Here is a 23,066-nt window from a genome sequence, read left to right on the forward strand (position 1 = left end):
GGAGAAAGGAGACTCACAAGAAAGAGCAGATAATTCAGAAACTCTTCTGGCAGAAGAGATGGCCAAAAGGAACAAAACTTTCCAAGAAAGTAATTTAATGTCCAATGAATGCATAGGTTCAAACGGAGGAGCTTGAAGAGCTCCCATAACCAAATTCAAACTCCAAGGAGGAGAAATTGACTTAATGACAGGTTTTATACGAACCAAAGCTTGTACAAAACAATGAATATCAGGAAGAATAGCAATCTTTCTGTGAAAAAGAACAGAAAGAGCAGAGATTTGTCCTTTCAAAGAACTTGCGGACAAACCCTTATCTAAACCATCCTGAAGAAACTGTAAAATTCTCGGTATTCTAAAATAATGCCAGGAAAAATGATGAGAAAGACACCAAGAAATATAAGTCTTCCAGACTCTATAATATATCTCTCGAGATACAGATTTACGAGCCTGTAACATAGTATTAATCACAGAGTCAGAGAAACCTCTTTGACCAAGAATCAAGCGTTCAATCTCCATACCTTTAAATTTAAGGATTTCAGATCCTGATGGAAAAAAGGACCTTGTGACAGAAGGTCTGGTCTTAACGGAAGAGTCCACGGTTGGCAAGAGGCCATCCGGACAAGATCCGCATACCAAAACCTGTGAGGCCATGCCGGAGCTACCAGCAGAACAAACGAGCATTCCTTCAGAATCTTGGAGATTACTCTTGGAAGAAGAACTAGAGGCGGAAAGATATAGGCAGGATGATACTTCCAAGGAAGTGATAATGCATCCACTGCCTCCGCCTGAGGATCCCGGGATCTGGACAGATACCTGGGAAGTTTCTTGTTTAGATGGGACGCCATCAGATCTATTTCTGGAAGTTCCCACATTTGAACAATCTGAAGAAATACCTCTGGGTGAAGAGACCATTCGCCCGGATGCAACGTTTGGCGACTGAGATAATCCGCTTCCCAATTGTCTACACCTGGGATATGAACCTCAGAGATTAGACAGGAGCTGGATTCCGCCCAAACCAAAATTCGAGATACTTCTTTCATAGCCAGAGGACTGTGAGTCCCTCCTTGATGATTGATGTATGCCACAGTTGTGACATTGTCTGTCTGAAAACAAATGAACGATTCTCTCTTCAGAAGAGGCCAAAACTGAAGAGCTCTGAAAATTGCACGGAGTTCCAAAATATTGATCGGTAATCTCACCTCCTGAGATTCCCAAACTCCTTGTGCCGTCAGAGATCCCCACACAGCTCCCCAACCTGTGAGACTTGCATCTGTTGAAATTACAGTCCAAGTCGGAAGCACAAAAGAAGCCCCCTGAATTAAACGATGGTGATCTGTCCACCATGTTAGAGAGTGTCGAACAATCGGTTTTAAAGATATTAATTGAGATATCTTCGTGTAATCCTTGCACCATTGCTTCAGCATACAGAGCTGAAGAGGTCGCATGTGAAAACGAGCAAAGGGGATCGCGTCCGATGCAGCAGTCATAAGACCTAGAATTTCCATGCATAAGGCTACCGAAGGGAATGATTGTGACTGAAGGTTTCGACAAGCTGCAATCAACTTTAGACGTCTCTTGTCTGTTAAAGACAGAGTCATGGACACTGAATCCATCTGGAAACCCAGAAAAGTTACCCTTGTCTTAGGAATCAAAGAACTTTTTGGTAAATTGATCCTCCAACCATGATCTTGAAGAAACAACACAAGTCGATTCGTATGAGATTCTGCTAAATGTAAAGACTGAGCAAGTACCAAGATATCGTCCAAATAAGGAAATACCACAATACCCTGTTCTCTGATTACAGACAGCAGGGCACCGAGAACCTTTGTAAAAATTCTTGGAGCTGTAGCTAGGCCAAACGACAGAGCCACAAATTGGTAATGCTTGTCCAGAAACGAGAATCTCAGGAACTGATAATGATCTGGATGAATCGGAATATGCAGATATGCATCCTGTAAATCTATTGTGGACATATAATTCCCTTGCTGAACAAAAGGTAAGATAGTCCTTACAGTTACCATCTTGAACGTTGGTATCCTTACATAACGATTCAATATTTTTAGATCCAGAACTGGTCTGAAAGAATTCTCCTTCTTTGGTACAATGAAGAGATTTGAATAAAACCCCATCCCCTGTTCCGGAACTGGAACTGGCATAATTACTCCAGTCAACTCTAGATCTGAAACACATTTCAGAAATGCTTGAGCTTTTACTGGATTTACTGGGACACGGGAAAGAAAAAATCTCTTTGCAGGAGGTCTCAACTTGAAACCAATTCTGTACCCTTCTGAAACAATGCTCTGAATCCAAAGATTGTGAACAGAATTGATCCAAATTTCCTTGAAAAAACGTAACCTGCCCCCTACCAGCTGAGCTGGAATGAGGGCCGCACCTTCATGTGGACTTAGAAGCAGGCTTTGCCTTTCTAGCTGGCTTGGATTTATTCCAGACTGGAGATGGTCTCCAAACTGAAACTGCTCCTGAGGATGAAGGATCAGGCTTTTGTTCTTTGTTGAAACGAAAGGAACGAAAACGATTATTAGCCCTGTTTTTACCTTTAGATTTTTTATCCTGTGGTAAAAAAGTTCCTTTCCCACCAGTAACAGTTGAAATAATGGAATCCAACTGAGAACCAAATAATTTGTTACCCTGGAAAGAAATGGAAAGTAAAGTTGATTTAGAAGCCATATCAGCATTCCAAGTTTTAAGCCATAAAGCTCTTCTAGCTAAAATAGCTAGAGACATAAACCTGACATCAACTCTGATAATATCAAAAATGGCATCACAGATAAAATTATTAGCATGCTGAAGGAGAATAATAATATCATGAGAATCACTATGTGTTACTTGTTGCGCTAAAGTTTCCAACCAAAAAGTTGAAGCTGCAGCAACATCAGCCAAAGATATAGCAGGTCTAAGAAGATTACCTGAACACAGATAAGCTTTTCTTAGAAAGGATTCAATTTTCCTATCTAGAGGATCCTTAAACGAAGTACCATCTGACGTAGGAATAGTAGTACGTTTAGCAAGGGTAGAAATAGCCCCATCAACTTTAGGGATCTTGTCCCAAAATTCTAATCTGTCAGACGGCACAGGATATAATTGCTTAAAACGTTTAGAAGGAGTAAATGAATTACCCAAATTATCCCATTCTTTGGAAATTACTGCAGAAATAGCATTAGGAACAGGAAAAACTTCTGGAATAACCACAGGAGCTTTAAATACCTTATCTAAACGTTTAGAATTAGTATCAAGAGGACCAGAATCCTCTATTTCTAAAGCAATTAGTACTTCTTTAAGTAAAGAACGAATAAATTCCATTTTAAATAAATATGAAGATTTATCAGCATCAACCTCTGAGACAGAATCCTCTGAACCAGAGGAATCATCAGAATCAGAATGATGATGTTCATTTAAAAATTCATCTGTAGGGAGAGAAGTTTTAAAAGATTTTTTACGTTTACTAGAAGGAGAAATAACAGACATAGCCTTCTTTATGGATTCAGAAACAAAATCTCTTATATTATCAGGAACATTCTGCACCTTAGATGTTGAAGGAACTGCAACAGGCAATGGTACTTTACTAAAGGAAATATTATCTGCTTTAACAAGTTTGTCATGACAATCAATACAAACAGCTGGAGGAATAGCTACCAAAAGTTTACAGCAGATACACTTAGCTTTGGTAGATTCAGCACTTGACAGCGATTTTCCTGTAGTATCTTCTGACTCAGATGCAACGTGAGACATCTTGCAATATGTAAGAGAAAAAACAACATATATATATAAAGCAAAATTGATCAAATTCCTTAAATGACAGTTTCAGGAATGGGAAAAAATGCCAAAGAACAAGTTTCTAGCAACCAGAAGCAATAAAAAATGAGACTTAAATAATGTGGAGACAAAAGCGACGCCCATATTTTTTTCGCGCCAAATAAGACGCCCACATTATTTGGCGCCTTAATGCTTTTTGGCGCCAAAAATGACGCCACATCCGGAACGCCGACATTTTTGGCGCAAAATAACGTCAAAAAATGACGCAACTTCCGGCGACACGTATGACGCCGGAAACGGAAATAGAATTTTTGCGCCAAAAAAGTCAGCGCCAAGAATGACGCAATAAAATGAAGCATTTTCAGCCCCCGCGAGCCTAACAGCCCACAGGGAAAAAGTCAAATTTTAAGGTAAGAAAAATGTTAAATTAAAATGCATTATCCCAAATATGAAACTGACTGTCTGAAAATAAGGAAAGTTGAACATTCTGAGTCAAGGCAAATAAATGTTTGAATACATATATTTAGAACTTTATAAACAAAGTGCCCAACCATAGCTTGGAGTGTCACAGAAAATAAGACTTACTTACCCCAGGACACTCATCTACATATAGCAGATAGCCAAACCAGTACTGAAACGAGAATCAGCAGAGGTAATGGTATATATAAGAGTATATCGTCGATCTGAAAAGGGAGGTAAGAGATGAATCTCTACGACCGATAACAGAGAACCTATGAAATAGACCCCGTAGAAGGAGATCACTGCATTCAAATAGGCAATACTCTCCTCACATCCCTCTGACATTCACTGCACGCTGAGAGGAAAACCGGGCTCCAACTTGCTGCGGAGCGCATATCAACGTAGAATCTAGCACAAACTTACTTCACCACCTCCATCGGAGGCAAAGTTTGTAAAACTGAATTGTGGGTGTGGTGAGGGGTGTATTTATAGGCATTTTGAGGTTTGGGAAACTTTGCCCCTCCTGGTAGGAATGTATATCCCATACGTCACTAGCTCATGGACTCTTGCTAATTACATGAAAGAAACATTTAATTACATGAAAAAAAATAAAAATAAACATTTTTTGGAGGCAAATTGGGTACTGGCAGACAGCTGCCAGTACCCAAGATGGCAGCAAATAGGATGTTTGCAAGTGTTATAGAGCTGTTTGGGGGGGATCAGAGAGGTTAGGGGCTAAGGGGGGGGTCCATCACAGCTAAACATATATTTTTTTAAAAAAAAAAATTCATAAAAAAAAAAAAGCCTTTTATTTTAGTACTGGCAGAGTTTCTGCCAGTACTTAAGATGGCGGGGACAATTGTGGGGTGGGGGAGGGAAGAGAGATGTTTGGGAGGGATCAGGGGGTGGGATCTTTCAGGTGGGAGGCTGATCTCTACACTAAAGCTAAAATTAACCCTGCAAGCTCCCTACAAGCTATCTAATTAACCCCTGCACTGCTGGGCATAATACACGTGTGATGCGCAGCAGCATTTAGCAGCCTTCTAATTACCAAAAAGCAACACAAAAGCCATATATGTCTGCTATTTCTGAACAAAGGGGATCCCAGAGAAGCATTTACAACCATTTATGCCATAATTGCACAAGTTGTTTGTAAATAATTTCAGTGAGAAACCTAAAATTGTAAAAAAATTTAACATTTTTTTTTATTTGATCGCATTTTGCGGTGACATGGTGGCATGAAATATACCAAGATGGGCCTAGATCAATACTTGGGGTTGTCTACTACACTACACTAAAGCTAAAATTAACCCTAGAAGCTCCCTACATGCTCCCTAATTAACCCCTTCACTGCTGGGCATAATACATGTGTGGTGCGCAGAGGCATTTAGCGGCCTTCTAATTACCAAAAAGCAATGCCAAAGCCATATATGTCTGCTATTTATGAACAAAGGGGATCCCAGAGAAGTATTTACAACCATTTATGCCATAATTGCACAAGCTGTTTGCAAATAATTTCAGTGAGAAACCTAAAGTTTGTGAAAAAAAATTATGAAAAAGTGAATTTTTTCTTTATTTGATCTCATTTGGCGGTGAAATGGTGGCATGAAATATACCAAAATGGGCCTAGATCATTACTTTGGGATGTCTTCTAAAAAAAACAGAATTTATGTTTACCTGATAAATTACTTTCTCCAACGGTGTGTCCGGTCCACGGCGTCATCCTTACTTGTGGGATATTCTCTTCCCCAACAGGAAATGGCAAAGAGCCCAGCAAAGCTGGTCACATGATCCCTCCTAGGCTCCGCCTTCCCCAGTCATTCGACCGACGTAAAGGAGGAATATTTGCATAGGAGAAATCATATGATACCGTGGTGACTGTAGTTAAAGAAAATAAATTATCAGACCTGATTAAAAAACCAGGGCGGGCCGTGGACCGGACACACCGTTGGAGAAAGTAATTTATCAGGTAAACATAAATTCTGTTTTCTCCAACATAGGTGTGTCCGGTCCACGGCGTCATCCTTACTTGTGGGAACCAATACCAAAGCTTTAGGACACGGATGAAGGGAGGGAGCAAATCAGGTCACCTAGATGGAAGGCACCACGGTTTGCAAAACCTTTCTCCCAAAAATAGCCTCAGAAGAAGCAAAAGTATCAAATTTGTAAAATTTTGTAAAAGTGTGCAGTGAAGACCAAGTCGCTGCCTTACATATCTGATCAACAGAAGCCTCGTTCTTGAAGGCCCATGTGGAAGCCACGGCCCTAGTGGAATGAGCTGTGATTCTTTCAGGAGGCTGCCGTCCGGCAGTCTCGTAAGCCAATCTGATGATGCTTTTAAGCCAAAAAGAGAGAGAGGTAGAAGTTGCTTTTTGACCTCTCCTTTTACCAGAATAAACAACAAACAAGGAAGATGTTTGTCTAAAATCCTTTGTAGCATCTAAATAGAATTTTAGAGCACGAACTACATCCAAATTGTGCAACAAACGTTCCTTCTTTGAAACTGGATTCGGACACAAAGAAGGCACGACTATCTCCTGGTTAATGTTTTTGTTAGAAACAACTTTCGGAAGAAAACCAGGTTTAGTACGCAAAACCACCTTATCTGCATGGAACACCAGATAAGGAGAACACTGCAGAGCAGATAACTCTGAAACTCTTCTAGCAGAAGAAATTGCAACCAAAAACAAAACTTTCCAAGATAATAACTTAATATCAACGGAATGTAAGGGTTCAAACGGAACCCCCTGAAGAACTGAAAGAACTAAATTGAGACTCCAAGGAGGAGTCAAAGGTTTGTAAACAGGCTTGATTCTAACCAGAGCCTGAACAAAAGCTTGAACATCTGGCACAGCTGCCAGATTTTTGTGAAGTAACACAGACAAAGCAGAAATCTGTCCCTTCAAAGAACTTGCACATAATCCTTTCTCCAAACCTTCTTGAAGAAAGGATAGAATCTTAGGGATTTTTATCTTGTCCCAAGGGAATCCTTTAGATTCACACCAACAGATATATCTTTTCCATATTTTATGGTAGATTTTTCTAGTTACAGGCTTTCTGGCCTGAACAAGAGTATCAATGACAGAATCTGAGAACCCTCGCTTTGATAAAATCAAGCGTTCAATCTCCAAGCAGTCAGTTGGAGTGAGACCAGATTCGGATGTTCGAACGGACCTTGAACAAGAAGGTCCCGTCTCAAAGGTAGCTTCCATGGTGGAGCCGATGACATATTCACCAGGTCTGCATACCAAGTCCTGCGTGGCCACGCAGGAGCTATCAAGATCACCGATGCCCTCTCCTGATAGATCCTGGCTACCAGCCTTGGGATGAGAGGAAACGGTGGGAATACATACGCTAGTTTGAAGGTCCAAGGTGCTACTAGTGCATCTACTAGAGTCGCCTTGGGATCCCTGGATCTGGACCCGTAGCAAGGAACCTTGAAGTTCTGACGAGAGGCCATCAGATCCATGTCTGGAATGCCCCACAACTGAGTAATTTGGGCAAAGATTTCCGGATGGAGTTCCCACTCCCCCGGATGAAATGACTGACGACTCAGAAAATCCGCTTCCCAATTTTCCACTCCTGGAATGTGGATTGCAGACAAGTGGCAGGAGTGAGACTCCGCCCATTGAATGATTTTGGTCACTTCTTCCATCGCCAGGGAACTCCTTGTTCCCCCCTGATGGTTGATGTACGCAACAGTCGTCATGTTGTCCGATTGAAACCGTATGAATTTGGCCTTTGCTAGCTGAGGCCAAGCCTTGAGAGCATTGAATATCGCTCTTAGTTCCAGAATATTTATCGGGAGAAGAGATTCTTCCCGAGACCAAAGACCCTGAGCTTTCAGGAGACCCCAGACCGCGCCCCAGCCCACCAGACTGGCGTCGGTCGTGACAATGACCCACTCTGGTCTGCGGAAGCTCATCCCCTGTGACAGGTTGTCCAGGGACAGCCACCAACGGAGTGAATCTCTGGTCCTCTGATCTACTTGTATCGTCGGAGACAAGTCTGTATAATCCCCATTCCACTGACTGAGCATGCACAGTTGTAATGGTCTCAGATGAATTCGCGCAAAAGGAACTATGTCCATTGCCGCGACCATCAAACCTATTACTTCCATGCACTGCGCTATGGAAGGAAGAGGAACAGAATGAAGTACTTGACAAGAGTTTAGAAGTTTTGATTTTCTGGCCTCTGTCAGAAAAATCCTCATTTCTAAGGAGTCTATTATTGTTCCAAAGAAGGGAACTTTTGTTGACGGAGATAGAGAACTTTTTTCTACGTTCACTTTCCACCCGTGAGATCTGAGAAAGGCCAGGACGATGTCCGTGTGAGCCTTTGCTTGTGGAAGGGACGACGCTTGAATCAGAATGTCGTCCAAGTAAGGTACTACTGCAATGCCCCTTGGTCTTAGCACCGCTAGAAGGGACCCCAGTACCTTTGTGAAAATTCTTGGAGCAGTGGCTAATCCGAACGGAAGTGCCACAAACTGGTAATGCTTGTCCAGAAAGGCGAACCTTAGGAACCGATGATGTTCCTTGTGGATAGGAATATGTAGATACGCATCCTTTAAATCCACCGTGGTCATGAATTGACCTTCCTGGATGGAAGGAAGAATTGTTTGAATGGTTTCCATTTTGACCGATGGAACCTTGAGAAACTTGTTTAGGATCTTGAGATCTAAGATTGGTCTGAATGTTCCCTCTTTTTTGGGAACTATGAACAGATTGGAGTAGAACCCCATCCCTTGTTCTCCTAATGGAACAGGATGAATCACTCCCATTTTTAACAGGTCTTCTACACAATGTAAGAATGCCTGTTTTTTTATGTGGTCTGAAGACAATTGAGACCTGTGGAACCTCCCCCTTGGGGGAAGCCCCTTGAATTCCAGAAGATAACCTTGGGAGACTATTTCCAGCGCCCAAGGATCCAGAACATCTCTTGCCCAAGCCTGAGCGAAGAGAGAGAGTCTGCCCCCCACCAGATCCGGTCCCGGATCGGGGGCCAACATCTCATGCTGTCTTGGTAGCAGTGGCAGGTTTCTTGGCCTGCTTACCTTTGTTCCAGCCTTGCATTAGCCTCCAGGCTGGCTTGGCTTGAGAAGTATTACCCTCTTGCTTAGAGGATGTAGCACTTGTGGCTGGTCCGTTTCTGCGAAAGGGACGAAAATTTGGTTTTTTTTTTTAGCCTTGAAAGACCTATCCTGAGGAAGGGCGTGGCCCTTACCCCCAGTGATATCAGAAATAATCTCTTTCAAGTCAGGGCCAAACAGCGTTTTCCCCTTGAAAGGAATGTTAAGCAATTTATTCTTGGAGGACGCATCCGCTGACCAAGATTTTAGCCAAAGCGCTCTGCGCGCCACAATAGCAAACCCAGAATTTTTCGCCGCTAATCTAGCCAATTGCAAAGTGGCGTCTAAGGTGAAAGAGTTAGCCAATTTGAGAGCATGAATTCTGTCCAAAATCTCCTCATAAGAAGAATCTTTATTGAGCGCCTTTTCTAGTTCATCGAACCAGAAACACGCTGCTGTAGTGACAGGAACAATGCATGAAATTGGTTGTAGAAGGTAACCTTGCTGCACAAACATCTTTTTAAGCAAACCCTCTAATTTTTTGAAGAATAAAAACTACAGTTAAACACCAAAAAACTCTAAGCCATCTCCGTGGAGATGTTGCCTGTACAACGGCAAAGAGAATGACTGGGGAAGGCGGAGCCTAGGAGGGATCATGTGACCAGCTTTGCTGGGCTCTTTGCCATTTCCTGTTGGGGAAGAGAATATCCCACAAGTAAGGATGACGCCGTGGACCGGACACACCTATGTTGGAGAAATATATATACATGTCAAGGGATATTCAGGGATTCCTGAAAAATATCAGTGTCCCAATGTAACTAGCGCTAATTTTGAAAAAAAGTGGTTTGGAAATAGCAAAGTGCTACTTGTACTTATTGCCCTATAACTTGCGAAAAACGCAAAGAACATGTAAATATTGGGTATTTCTAAACTCAGGACAAAATTTAGAAACTATTTAGCATGGGTGTTTTTTGGTGGTTGTAGATGTGTAACAGATTTTGGGGGTCAAAGTTAGAAAAAGTGTGTTTTTTTCCATTTTTTCCTCATATTTTATAAAATTTTTTATAGTAAATTATAAGATATGATGAAAATAATGGTATCTTTAGAAAGTCCATTTAATGGCGAGAAAAACGGTATATAATATGTGTGGGTACAGTAAATGAGTAAGAGGAAAATTACAGCTAAACACAAACACCGCAGAAATGTAAAAATAGCCCTGGTCCTTAAGGGAAAGAAATTGAAAAATGGCTGTGTCCTTAAGGGGTTAAAGCATAAAACTCTGAGCCCACATTAGAGAGTTAATCCTTCCATGTTGTGAAGGGAATTAACTCCTAAGTCTCCAAAGTCACAGCAAAAAAGTGCCTGCCACTGCCTTAAAGATCCTAACCAAGGATAAATTGTCCCTTTAACTGCAGAGGATCCTTAACCCTTTCAGTGCTTGCCTCCTAGCCCCAGAAGACAAAAAAAGGGCACTTACCTGCATTCACGTCATCCGGCAGTCAGACGACCTCACAAAGTATGAAAGGATGCCACTCCTCACAGAGACCTGTGGAAAAAAGAAAGACAGAGTAAACCTACTCAGGCTTCTATACCAGGACAGCAACCTGTTAGGAAAACTCAGCAAAGCACACGTTACAAGTTCCTAACTGCTTAAAAGCCACCACTGCCCTACTGAAGAGACTGATGTGGGCAAAGGCTAGACCCCAGGAAAGATCAGAGCAAACCTACTCTGCTTTAAAATAATAAAATCTTGATTGTAGATCAGACACCGAAAAATTCACCACCTCCTTGCACCGCAGGCAAAGAGAATGACTGGGGGTTGTGGGTAGGGAAGTGATACTTAACAGCTCTGCTGTGGTGCTCTTTGCCTCCTCCTGCTGGCCAGGAGTGATATTCCCAACAGTAATTGATGATGATCCGTGGACTCACAGTGTCATTAGAAAGAAAAGCCTCTACTCTCATCCAAAATAAACTCAAGCATCTTCAGTTAGCCAGACACTACTGGAACAAAATAGAGCTTTTTGGCAATAAACGCCAGAGGTGGGTTTGGAACACACAGAGAGGTAGCCGAAGGTCTTCGGACACAAACATATTGAAAAGCTGTGCCCACTGTCCCCCCTTTGAGAAAGAACAAGTCACTTACCACAAATTGACAAAGTTGATGAAGCTTGGTGAAAACTCTCGTTCCTCGGAATTGGTTAGCTGCGGCGGGTCACCCTTCACCACCTGCGTCAGTTGATCAAATACACTGTTCCATTTGGGATATGGGAAGCGGCCTGTGGCTAGCTCATACTGTGAGGCAAAAGAGTGGTACGTCACGAGAGAAATGTACATAAGCTGGATAATGAGGGACGCACTAATTATATCAACAACAATCACATGGTGCAGCGAGGTGTTTGGGAGTGGGATTGTACATTTGGCATCTCTAATAATACAAACATTCCTGTTGCTAGCTATATTTAACCTCTTTAATGCTGTGCATTGTGACATGTGGGTCACATGAGACCAGCCCTTTTCATCAAGCAGGGGGATTGCTAATCAAATGCAGTTTTCTGTGATCCCCCGCACTAAAGGTGTGGATCATTGGTGGCATAGTGGTTGGCACTTTGGGAGTACCAGTGACATCATCACACGCACATGGTGACATCACAAAAGGGGCAGAACAAAAAAAAGTTAGGTAGTTGGATGGAGGAGGTTCTTTAAACCCTTTGATCTTAGCTCCCTTAGCAGCTACCAACCTCCAAGAACTTATTTGAAAAATAATCATCTGCTATTTCAAAAGGTACATTAATAAAAAAAGTTAAATAAAAAAAAATGGGGATTTGCTTGGGAACTGTTCACCATACACTAAATGCACTAAAAAAGCTGGCATACCTAGAGACCCCTAATAAAGTTTATTTTATAGTAGACAAGTCCATCTCTTAAAAAAAATAAAAAAATATGAATTTTGTCAGTATTTTCAGGTGATTACTGTGTGGTAACCGCATAGCCAGGTGATCGCTGTGTGGTAACCGCATAGCCAGGTGATCGCTGTGTGGTAACCGCATAGCCAGGTGATCGCTGTGTGGTAACCGCATAGCCAGGTGATCGCTGTGTGGTAACCGCATAGCCAGGTGATCGCTGTGTGGTAACCGCATAGCCAGGTGATCGCTGTGTGCTAACAGCATAGCCAGGTGATCGCTGTGTGCTAACAGCATAGTCAGGTGATCGCTGTGTGCTAAAAGCATAGTCAGGTGATCGCTGTGTGCTAACAGTATAGTCAGGTGATCGCTGTGTGCTAACAGTATAGTCAGGTGATCGCTGTGTGCTAACAGTATAGTCAGGTGATCGCTGTGTGCTAACAGTATAGTCAGGTGATCGCTGTGTGCTAACAGTATAGTCAGGTGATCGCTGTGTGCTAACAGTATAGTCAGGTGATCGCTGTGTGCTAACAGTATAGTCAGGTGATCGCTGTGTGCTAACAGTATAGTCAGGTGATCGCTGTGTGCTAACAGTATAGTCAGGTGATCGCTGTGTGCTAACAGTATAGTCAGGTGATCGCTGTGTGCTAACAGTATAGTCAGGTGATCGCTGTGTGCTAACAGTATAGTCAGGTGATCGCTGTGTGCTAACAGTATAGTCAGGTGATCGCTGTGGTAACAGTGATTAACTTGCAAGAAAGAAATGTGCTTTTATCCCTGTACTGCACAAAGGGGCCTCTCTAATCTATATTGTAACCCCCAAAAGCGCATATGGGCCCCTATTTCTCAGGTGGTTACCCCTGATGACAGTTTAGTCAGGTGATAACAGTAACAGCAGTGGTCACTGGGTCATTTATAATATTATTTACTAAAAAAACAAAATTTATGCTTACCTGATAAATGTATTTCATTCTTGACACGGTGAGTCCACGGATCATCATTAATTACTGTTGGGAATATCACTTCTGCCCAGCAGGAGGCGGCAAAGAGCACCACAGCAAAGCTGTTAAATATCACCTCTCCCTTCCCTCCCACCCCAGTCATTCGACCGAAGTAAAGAAGAGAAAGGAAGCAAAAAGGTGCAGAGGTGTCTGAAGTTTATAAAATTCTAACAACCTGTCTAAATAACAAGGCGGGCCGTGGACTCATCGTGCCAAGAAAGAAAGAAATTTATCAGGTAAGCATAAATTTTGTTTTCTTTCACGATGAGTCCACGGATCATCATTAATTACTGTTGGGAATCAATACCCAAGCTAGAGTACACAGATGATAAGGGAGGGACAAGACAGGAAACCTAAATGGAAGGCACCACTGCTTGAAGAACCTTTCTCCCAAAAGCGGCCTCAGCCGAGGCAAGAGAGTCAAATTTATAGAAGTGTGAAGAGGGAACCAAGTTGCAACCTTGCAAATCTGTTCCATAGAGGCTTCATCTTTGAATGTCCAGGAAGAGGAAAGAACCCTCGTAGAAAGAGCCGTTACTCCCTCAGGAGGCTGCTGCCCAGCAGATTCATAGGCAAAGCAAATGATACTCCTCAGCCACAAAGAAAGAGAAGCAGCCGTAGCTTTCTGTCCCTTACGTTAAACAGAAGACTGACGAAAATCCTTATCCTCCTGTAAATAGAATTTTAGTGCACGAACCACGTCCAGATTGTGTAGAAGCCGTTCCTCCTGAGAAGAAGGATTAGAACACAAGGAAGGAACAACAATATCCTGATTAATGTTTCAATCTGCAACTACTTTAGGGAGAAACCCTAATTTAGTACATAAAGCCACCTTATCTGATGAAAAATAAGGTAAGGGAACTCATACTGAAATGCCGAGAGCTCGGACACTCTACGAGCAGAAGAATAGCAACAAGAAACAAAACTTCCCAATATAACAACTCAATATCTAGGGAATGCCTAGCCCCTTAAAGAACCTTAAGAACTAAAATAAGCCTGACAAAAAAGATTGCACGTCTGGGATATCCCCAGACGCTTAAGTAATAAAATAGAGAAGGCAGATATTTGACCATTAGGGAACTTGCCAATAAACCCTTCTCCAAACCTTCTTGGAGATAAAACAGAACTCTAGGAATCCCAACTCTACTCCAAGAGTAGCCTTTGGATTCACACCAATATAGATATCTTATGGTAAATCTTTCTAGTCACAGGTTTACATGAATCAAGGTCTCAATGACCGAGTCTGAAATCCACGCTAGCATAAATTTAAGCGCTCAGTCAGACTGAGAAACTAAATTTGTATGAAGGAAGGCCCCTTGAAATAGAAGGTCCTTCCCCAACTGAAGTCTCCAAGATGGAAGAGATGACATGTCCACTAGGTCTGCATACTAATCCTGCGAGGCCACGCTGGTGCAATGAGGGTCACCAATGCACTCTCCTGCTTGATTCGAGCAATGACTCGAGGAAAAAAAAGCAAACAGAGACAATAGGTATGCGAGACTGAAATTCCAAGGTAAACCTAGAGCGACTCTCAGTACCGTACCTCGGGAGCTTGGCATTCTGCCGAGATGCCATAAGAACCAATTCCAGCTGACCCCATTTGAGAATCAGGCTGGAAAACACTTCCGGGTGGAGCGCCCACTCCCTCGGATGAAGGGTCTGCCTGCTCAGGAAGTCCGCCACAGAAATTGTGGGTCTCTGCCCACTGAATGATCTTGACTACCTCTATCATGGCCAAGGAACTCCTAGCTCCTCCCTGATGGTTGATGAAAACCACTGAGGCTAAATTGTCTGACTGGGACCTGAATAACCTGGACGAAGTTAACTGAGGCCAGGAGAGCATTGAAGATTGCTCTCAGTTCCAGAATGTTTATGGGAAGAACACACTCCGACCAAGTCCCTATTCTCTGAGCCTTGAGAGAGCCTCCCAGAAGGCTGGCATCAGTTGTCACAATCACCCAAGAGGTTCTGCAAAAGCAGATTCCCTGGGAAAGATGATCCAGAGACAACCACCATCTCCGTGCCACTGCCGGCGCCTTTAACTGCAGAGGTCTGAGATAGAAACGACCGGGATGATGTCCATTGCCGCTACCATCAGCCCGATTACCTCCATACATTGAGCCACTGATGGCCGAGGAGAAGACTGAAGTGCTAGGCAAGATCTAAAATCTTTGATTTCCTGACTCGGTCAGAAAAAAAAACTTCATTGATAAGGAATCTATTTGTATTTGGAACAAAGGAACTCTCTTCCAAGTTCACCTTCCATCCGTAAGACCGCAGGAAAGAAAAACAACATTTCCGTGAGAGCTTGCTTGTTGAAAGGAAGACGCCTGAACTCGAATGTAGTTCAGAGAAGGTGCCACTGCAATGCCCCGCAATCGGAGCACCACTAGCAGGGATCCCAGGACCTTTGAGGAAATTCTGGTAACTGTGGTAAGACCAAATGGAAGAACCACAACTGAAAATGTTTGACTAGAAAAGCAAACCTTAGAAACTTGTGATGGTCCGTGTAGGGGAACATGCAGGTATGCGTCCTTTAAATCCATCAGTGTCATAAAATGACCCTCCTGGACCAAAGGAAGAAGGGAACAAATAGTTTCCATTCTTGAAGGACGACACTCTGAAGAATTTGTTTAGACTCTTGAGATCTAAAATCAGTCTGAAGGTTTCCTTTTTCGGGAATAGAACCCCAGACCTCTTTCATGCATTGTAACAGGAACCATCACTGCCGGGTCGGAGAGGTCCCGAACACAGAGTAAGAAGCATTTCTCTGTGTCTGGTCTACAGATAATTTTGAAAGTAGAAAACTGCCCCTGGGAGGAAAGGTCTTGACTCTAGTTTGTATCCCTGGGACACGATGCCCACCGCCCAGGGATCCTGAACATCTCGTACCCAAGCCTGAACGAGAAATTAAAGTCTGCCCCCCCCCAAGATCCAGTCCCGGATCGGGGGCAGACCCCTCATGCTGCTTTTTATGCAATAGCAGGCTTTTTGGATTGTTTTCCCATGGTCCAAGACTGATTGTGACTCCAGGAAGACTTGGACTGCACCTGCTTGGAGGAAGTGAAAGGATTTCCATTGAAATTTCGAAAGGAACGAAAATTACAGTGACATCCCTATTGATTTTTTATCTTATCCTTAAGGAGGAAAAGTCCCTTTCCTCCCGTGATGTCAGTAATTATTCCCGTCAACCCCGGCCCAAACGAAGTCTCTCCTTTGTAAGGAATCGCCAAAAGTTTAGACTTATATGACACATCCGTAGACCAAGATCTGTGGGCCAGTATGGCAAAAAAAAACAGAATTTATGTTTACCTATTAAATTTCTTTCTCCTACGGTGTATCCGGTCCACGGCTTCATCCTTACTTGTGGGATATTCTCATTCCCTAAAGGAAGTGGCAAAGAGAACACACAGCAGAGCTGTCCATATAGCTCCCCTTAGGCTCTGCCCCCCCCCCCCCAGTCATTCGACCGACGGTTAGGAGAAAAAGGAGAACCATAGGGTGCAGTGGTGACTGTAATTTTAAATTTAAACCTGACCAAATGCCAGGGTGGGCCGTGGACCGGATACACCGTAGGAGAAAGAAATTTATCAGGTAAACATAAATTCTGTTTTCTCCTACATTGGTGTATCCAGTCCACGGCTTCATCCTTACTTGTGGGAACCAATACCAAAGCTTTAGGACACGGATGAAGGGAGGGAACAAGTCAGGTAACCTAAACGGAAGGCACCACTGCTTGTAAAAGCTTTCTCCCAAAAATAGCCTCCGAAGAAGCAAAAGTATCGAATTTGTAAAATTTGGTGAATGTATGCAGTGAAGACCAAGTCGCTGCCTTACAAATCTGTTCAACAGAAGCCTCATTCTTGAAAGCCCATGTGGAAGCCACAGCTATGGTGGAATGAGCTGTAAGTTGTTCAGGAGGCTGCTGTCCAGCAGTCTCATAAGCCAATCTGACGATGCTTTTCAGCCAGTCGCTTTCTGACCTCTCCTCTTACCAGAATAGACAACAAACAAGGATGATGTTTGTCTGAAATCTTTAGTCGCTTGTAAATAGAATTTTAAAGCACGAACCACATCAAGATTGTGTAACAGTCGTTCCTTCTTAGAAGCTGGATTAGGGCACAGAGAAGGAACAATGATTTCCTGGTTAATATTCTTATTAGAAACCACTTTTGGAAGAAAACCAGGTTTGGTACGCAAAACAACCTTATCTGCATGGAACACCAGATAAGGTGAATTACACTGCAAAGCAGACAATTCAGAAACTCTTCTAGCAGAAGAAATAGCTACCAAAAACAAAACCTTCCAAGATAGTAACTTAATAACTATGGAATGTAGAGGTTCAAACGGAACCCCTTGAAGTACTGAAAGTACTAAATTTAGACTCCATGGAGGAGCCACAGGTCTGTAGACAGGCTTGATTCTGACTAAAGCCTGTACAAACGCCTGAACATCTGGCACGGCTGCCAGACGCTTGTGTAACAAAACAGACAGAGCAGATATCTGTCCTTTTAAGGAACTAGCTGATAGACCTTTCTCCAATCCTTCTTGGAGGAAAGATAGCATCCTTGGAATCCTAATCTTACTCCATGAGTAACCATTGGATTCGCACCAGCAAAGATATTTCCGCCATATCTTATGGTAAATTTTCCTGGTGACAGGCTTTCTAGCCTGGATCAGAGTATCTATAACTGATTCCGAAAACCCATGCTTAACTAGAATCAAGCGTTCAATCTCCAAGCAGTCAGTTGCAGAGAAACTAGGTTTGGATGTTCGAATGGACCTTGAATTAGAAGGTCCTGCCTCAAAGGTAGCTTCCATGGTGGAACCGATGACATGTTCACCAAGTCCGCATACCAAGTCCTGCGTGGCCACGCAGGAGCTATCAGAATTATCGAAGCCTTCTCCTGTTTGATCCTGGCTACTAGCCGGGGGAGAAGAGGAAACGGTGGAAAGACATAAGCTAGATTGAACGACCAAGGCGCTATTAAGGCATCTACCAATGTCGCCTTGGGATCCCTGGACCCGTAACGTGGAACTTTGGAGTTCTGACGTGACGCCATCAGATCCAGATCTGGAATGCCCCATAGTTGGGTTAACTGGGCAAAAACCTCCGGGTGAAGTTCCCACTCCCCCGGATGGAAAGTCTGACGACTCAGGAAATCCGCTTCCCAGTTGTCCACTCCTGGGATGTGACTTGCTGATAGATGGCAAGAGTGATCCTCTGCCCATTTGATGATTTTGGATACCTCTCTCATCGCCAGGGAACTCTTTGTTCCCCCCTGATGATTGATATACGCCACAGTCGTCATGTTGTCCGACTGAAATCTGATGAATTTGGCCTCCGCTAGTTGAGGCCATGCCTGGAGCGCATTAAATATCGCTCTCAATTCCAAAATGTTTATCGGGAGAAGAGATTCTTCCCGACACCATAGACCCTGAGCCTTCAGGGACTCCCAGACCGCGCCCCAGCCTAGGAGGCTGGCGTCGGTCGTGACAATGATCCACTCCGGTCTGCGGAAACTCATTCCCTGAGACAGGTGATCCAGAGACAACCACCAGAGGATTGAGTCTCTGGTTTTCTGGTCCATTTGAATCTGGGGAGACAAATCTGCATAATCCCCATTCCACTGTTTGAGCATGCACAGTTGCAATGGTCTTAAATGAATTTGAGCAAATGGAACCACGTCCATTGCTGCAACCATGAGTCCTATTACCTCCATGCACTGAGCTATGGAGGGTTGAGGAATGGATTGAAGAACTCGACAAGTGTTCAGATGTTTTAACTTCCTGGCCTCTGTCAGAAAGATCTTCATTTCTACTGAGTCTATTATTGTTCCCAGGAAGGGAACCCTTGTGAACGGGGCCAGAGAACTTTTTTCTATGTTCACCTTCCACCCGTGGGACCTTAGAAAGGCTAGAACAATGTCTGTATGAGCCTTTGCTTTGTGAAAGGACGACGCTTGTATTAGAATGTCGTCTAGGTAAGGTGCTACTGCAATGCCCCTTGACCTTAGCACCGCTAGAAGAGACCCTAGCACCTTTGTGAAAATTCTGGGAGCAGTGGCCAATCCGAAGGGAAGAGCCACGAACTGGTAATGCTTGTCCAGAAAAGCGAACCTCAGGAATTGATGGTGATCTTCGTGGATAGGAATATGCAGGTACGCATCCTTTAAGTCCACGGTAGTCATATATTGACCCTCCTGGATCATTGGTAAGATTGTCCGAATGGTTTCCATCTTGAATGATGGAACTCTGAGGAATTTGTTTAGGATCTTTAAATCCAGAATTGGCCTGAAAGTTCCTTCCTTTTTGGGAACTACAAACAGGTTTGAGTAAAATCCCAGTCCTTGTTCTACTGTTGGAACTGGGTGTATCACTCCCATTTCCAAGAGGTCTTCTACGCAATGTAAGAATGCCTGTCTCTTTATCTGGTCTAAAGATAAGCGAGACATGTGGAACCTTCCCCTTGGAGGAAGGTCCTTGAATTCTAGAAGATACCCCTGAGAGACTATTTCTAGTGCCCAGGGGTCCGGAACATCTCTCGCCCAGGCCTGAGCAAAGAGAGAAAGTCTGCCCCCTACTAGATCCGGTCCCGGATCGGGGGCTACCCCTTCATGCTGTCTTGGTAGCAGCAGCAGGCTTTTTGGCCTGTTTACCCTTGTTCCAGCCTTGCATTGGTTTCCATGCCGGTTTGGGCTGGGGTGCGTTACCCTCTTGCCTAGTGGCTGTAGAGGTAGAAGCCGGTCCGTTCCTGAAATTGCAAAAGGAACCAAAATTAGACTTGTTTTTAGCTTTGAAAGGTCTATCCTGTGGGAGAGCATGGCCCTTTCCCCCAGTGATATCTGAAATAATTTCTTTCAACTCTGGCCCAAATAGGGTCTTACCCTTGAAAGGAATATTAAGCAATTTTGTTTTGGACGACACATCCGCCGACCACGATTTTAGCCAAAGTGCTCTACGTGCTACTATTGCGAAGCCGGAATTTTTCGCCGCTAATTTAGCTAACTGCATAGCGGCATCTGTAATGAAAGAATTAGCCAACTTGAGGGCGTGAATTCTATCCATGACTTCATCATAAGAAGTTTCCTTCTGGAGGGAGTTCTCTAATTACTCAAACCAAAAAGCAGCTGCAGTGGTTACAGGAATAATGCAAGAAATTGGTTGTAGAAGAAAACCTTGTTGAACAAAAATTTTCTTAAGTAAACCTTCTAATTTTTTATCCATCAGATCTTTGAAAGCGCAACTGTCTTCTATTGGTATAGTCGTGCGCTTAGCTAGCGTTGAAACTGCCCCCTCTACCTTAGGGACCGTCTGCCATGCGTCCCTTCTAGGGTCAACAATTGGGAACATTTTCTTAAATATAGGAGGGGGAACAAAGGGTACACCTGGCTTCTCCCACTCAGACACGATATCCGCCACCCTCTTAGTTAGGTATCGGAAATGCATCAGTGTGTACTGGGACTTCTAAGAATTTGTCCATTTTACACAATTTTTCAGGGATCACCAAAGGATCACAATCATCAAGTGTAGCTAGGACCTCCTTAAGTAGGGCGCGGAGGTGTTCTAGCTTAAATTTAAATGCTATGGAATCAGGCTCTGCCTGCTGAGAAACTTTCCCTGTGTCGGAAATTTCTCCCTCAGACAGGCCCTCCCTCACCGCCAAATCAGATTGATGTGAGGGCACTACAGAAATTATCCTCTGCGTCAGCTTGCTCATTTTCTGTGTTTAAAACTGAGCAATCACGCTTCCTAGGAAAAGCTGGCAGTTTAGATAAAAATGCTAAAAGAGAATTATCCATTACTGTCGCTAACTGTTGCATAGTAATCACAATTGGTGCGTTAGATGTACTGGGCAACGCTTGCGCGGGCATAGCTGGTATTGACACAGAAGGAGAGGATAGCGAGCTATCTTCACTACCTTCAGCTAAAGAATCATCTTGGGCTATATTTTTAAGTGTGATTGTATGGTCCTTAAGCTGCTTGGACGCTATGGCACACTTCACACATAAATTTAATGGGGGAATCACCTTGGACTTTGAGCATACAGAACATAGGCTATCTGAAGGTTCAGACATGTTTGACAGACATCAACAGAACTTCAATGCAATAAAAATTATTTTTGACAAAAACGTTACTGTCTCTTTAAATAATAAAAGTGCACACTTTATTACTGAAACATCAAAAAACCATCAAATAAACATCCGATTTTAATGAAATTTTCACCAGTGTCTTAATGCTTTGAAAAGATTGCACACAAGTTTTCAGACCAATTAACCCCTCAATGCCCAAACCGGAGCTAATAACAGTTATTAACCGTTTAACACAGTACAGTCCCCTGCCACAGCTTCCACTGTGGCCTTTACCTTCCTTAGGGATTATTTTGGTAGCAAATAAGCCTCTCTGGAGTCCTTTTCTGAGCCTCTGGACTCCCCACGTGAAGCTGCATGAACTGCCTAGTCAATAAACACTGCGCAATTGAGGCGCGAAAATGAGGCCTCCTTCCTCTTCATTCCAGAGTGGAGGGGCCTTTCTGACTAGAATAGGTGTCTAACTAAAACCCCAAAAGTGTTTTAAAGTTTGAAAAAACACCTTATTTATAGCCAAAAACATGCTAAAAAGCAATCGATTAAGCCCACAATTAGTGTCAACCAGCATAGAGCCCTTAATATAAGCCATCAATTTATACTGAGTCTAAGAAAAATGGCTTACCTATCCCAGAGGGAATTTCTGACAGTCTTCTAGCATTACATGGTCTTGTTAGAAAAATGACTGATCATACCTGAAGCAGTTAAGCCTGCAAACTGTTCCCCCCAACTGATGTTCTCTGGTTTCAACAGTCCTGCGTGGGAACAGCCATGGATTTTAGTTACTGGTGCTAAAATCATATTCCTCTTAGCAGAAATCTTCATCACTTTCTGCTGCAGAGTAAATAGTACAAGCCGGCACTATTTTAAAATAACAAACTCTTGATAGAAGAAATAAAAAACTACAACTAACACCACATACTCTTTACCACCCCCGTGGAGATGCTACTAGTTAGAGTGGCAAAGAGAATGACTGGGGGGGCGGAGCCTAAGGGGAGCTATATGGACAGCTCTGCTGTGTGTTCTCTTTGCCACTTCCTGTAGGGAATGAGAATATCCCACAAGTAAGGATGAAGCCATGGACCGGATACACCAATGTAGGAGAAATGAATTTTTTAGCTCCCAGCTTAATAACCTGAAGGGAAGCATCCATGGTAAAGGTGTTGTCCAACTTAAAGACCTTATCCTAACCTGGATTTCTTCAAGGGAAGAGTCTGTTTTTAATAGATTCAGAAAAGGCATCAAACAGTATGCTACCGCACTAGTGACAGTAGCCATACAAACCGCGGGTTGTCATTGTTAACCCTGGTGTACATATCCTGTAACTTCTTATCCAAAGGATCCCTAAATAAATAACTATCCTCTATAGGAATAGTAGTTCTCCTGGTTAGCGTGGAAATTGCCTCTTCCACTTTGGATATCGTCAGACAAGTTTCCTTGATAGAACCTGCTATAGGAAACCCTTCAACCACAGGTGATGGAAAAAAGTGGATACCCAGTCTCTCCCATTCTATAGCAATAATCTCAGTAGCTCGATCTGATACAGGAAAAACATTCACCAAGGAAAGTATTTCAAAATACTTATGTAGCTTACTGGAACTTTTAGGATTGTCAGCAACCATGGTGATGCTGTCATCCAGTGTAGCTAAAACCTCCTTGAGTAACAAACTGAGGTATTCTAGCTGAAACCTGAAGGATACAACTTCAGAATCAGTAGAAGGAATTACACTGTCAGATTTTGCCTTCAGATGCTATCAAAGTATCCACCTCCTCA

The 23,066-nt window shown here is 43.1% G+C and overlaps 1 protein-coding gene across 2 annotated transcripts in view; it reads right to left on the bottom strand.

Moving 5' to 3' along the window:
• MAP2K4 (mitogen-activated protein kinase kinase 4) overlaps window positions 1–23,066 on the bottom strand; it is a 1,109,040-nt gene that overhangs the window by 159,986 nt on the left and 925,988 nt on the right. For both annotated transcript variants that reach the window (XM_053710735.1, XM_053710724.1), the window contains exon 13: window positions 11,448–11,596. In XM_053710735.1, the coding sequence (XP_053566710.1) occupies window positions 11,448–11,596 (149 nt within the window). The remainder of the gene's footprint in view (window positions 1–11,447; window positions 11,597–23,066) is intronic.

Source organism: Bombina bombina, chromosome 1 (genome assembly GCF_027579735.1).
Source record: "Bombina bombina isolate aBomBom1 chromosome 1, aBomBom1.pri, whole genome shotgun sequence".
NCBI lineage: Eukaryota > Metazoa > Chordata > Amphibia > Anura > Bombinatoridae > Bombina > Bombina bombina.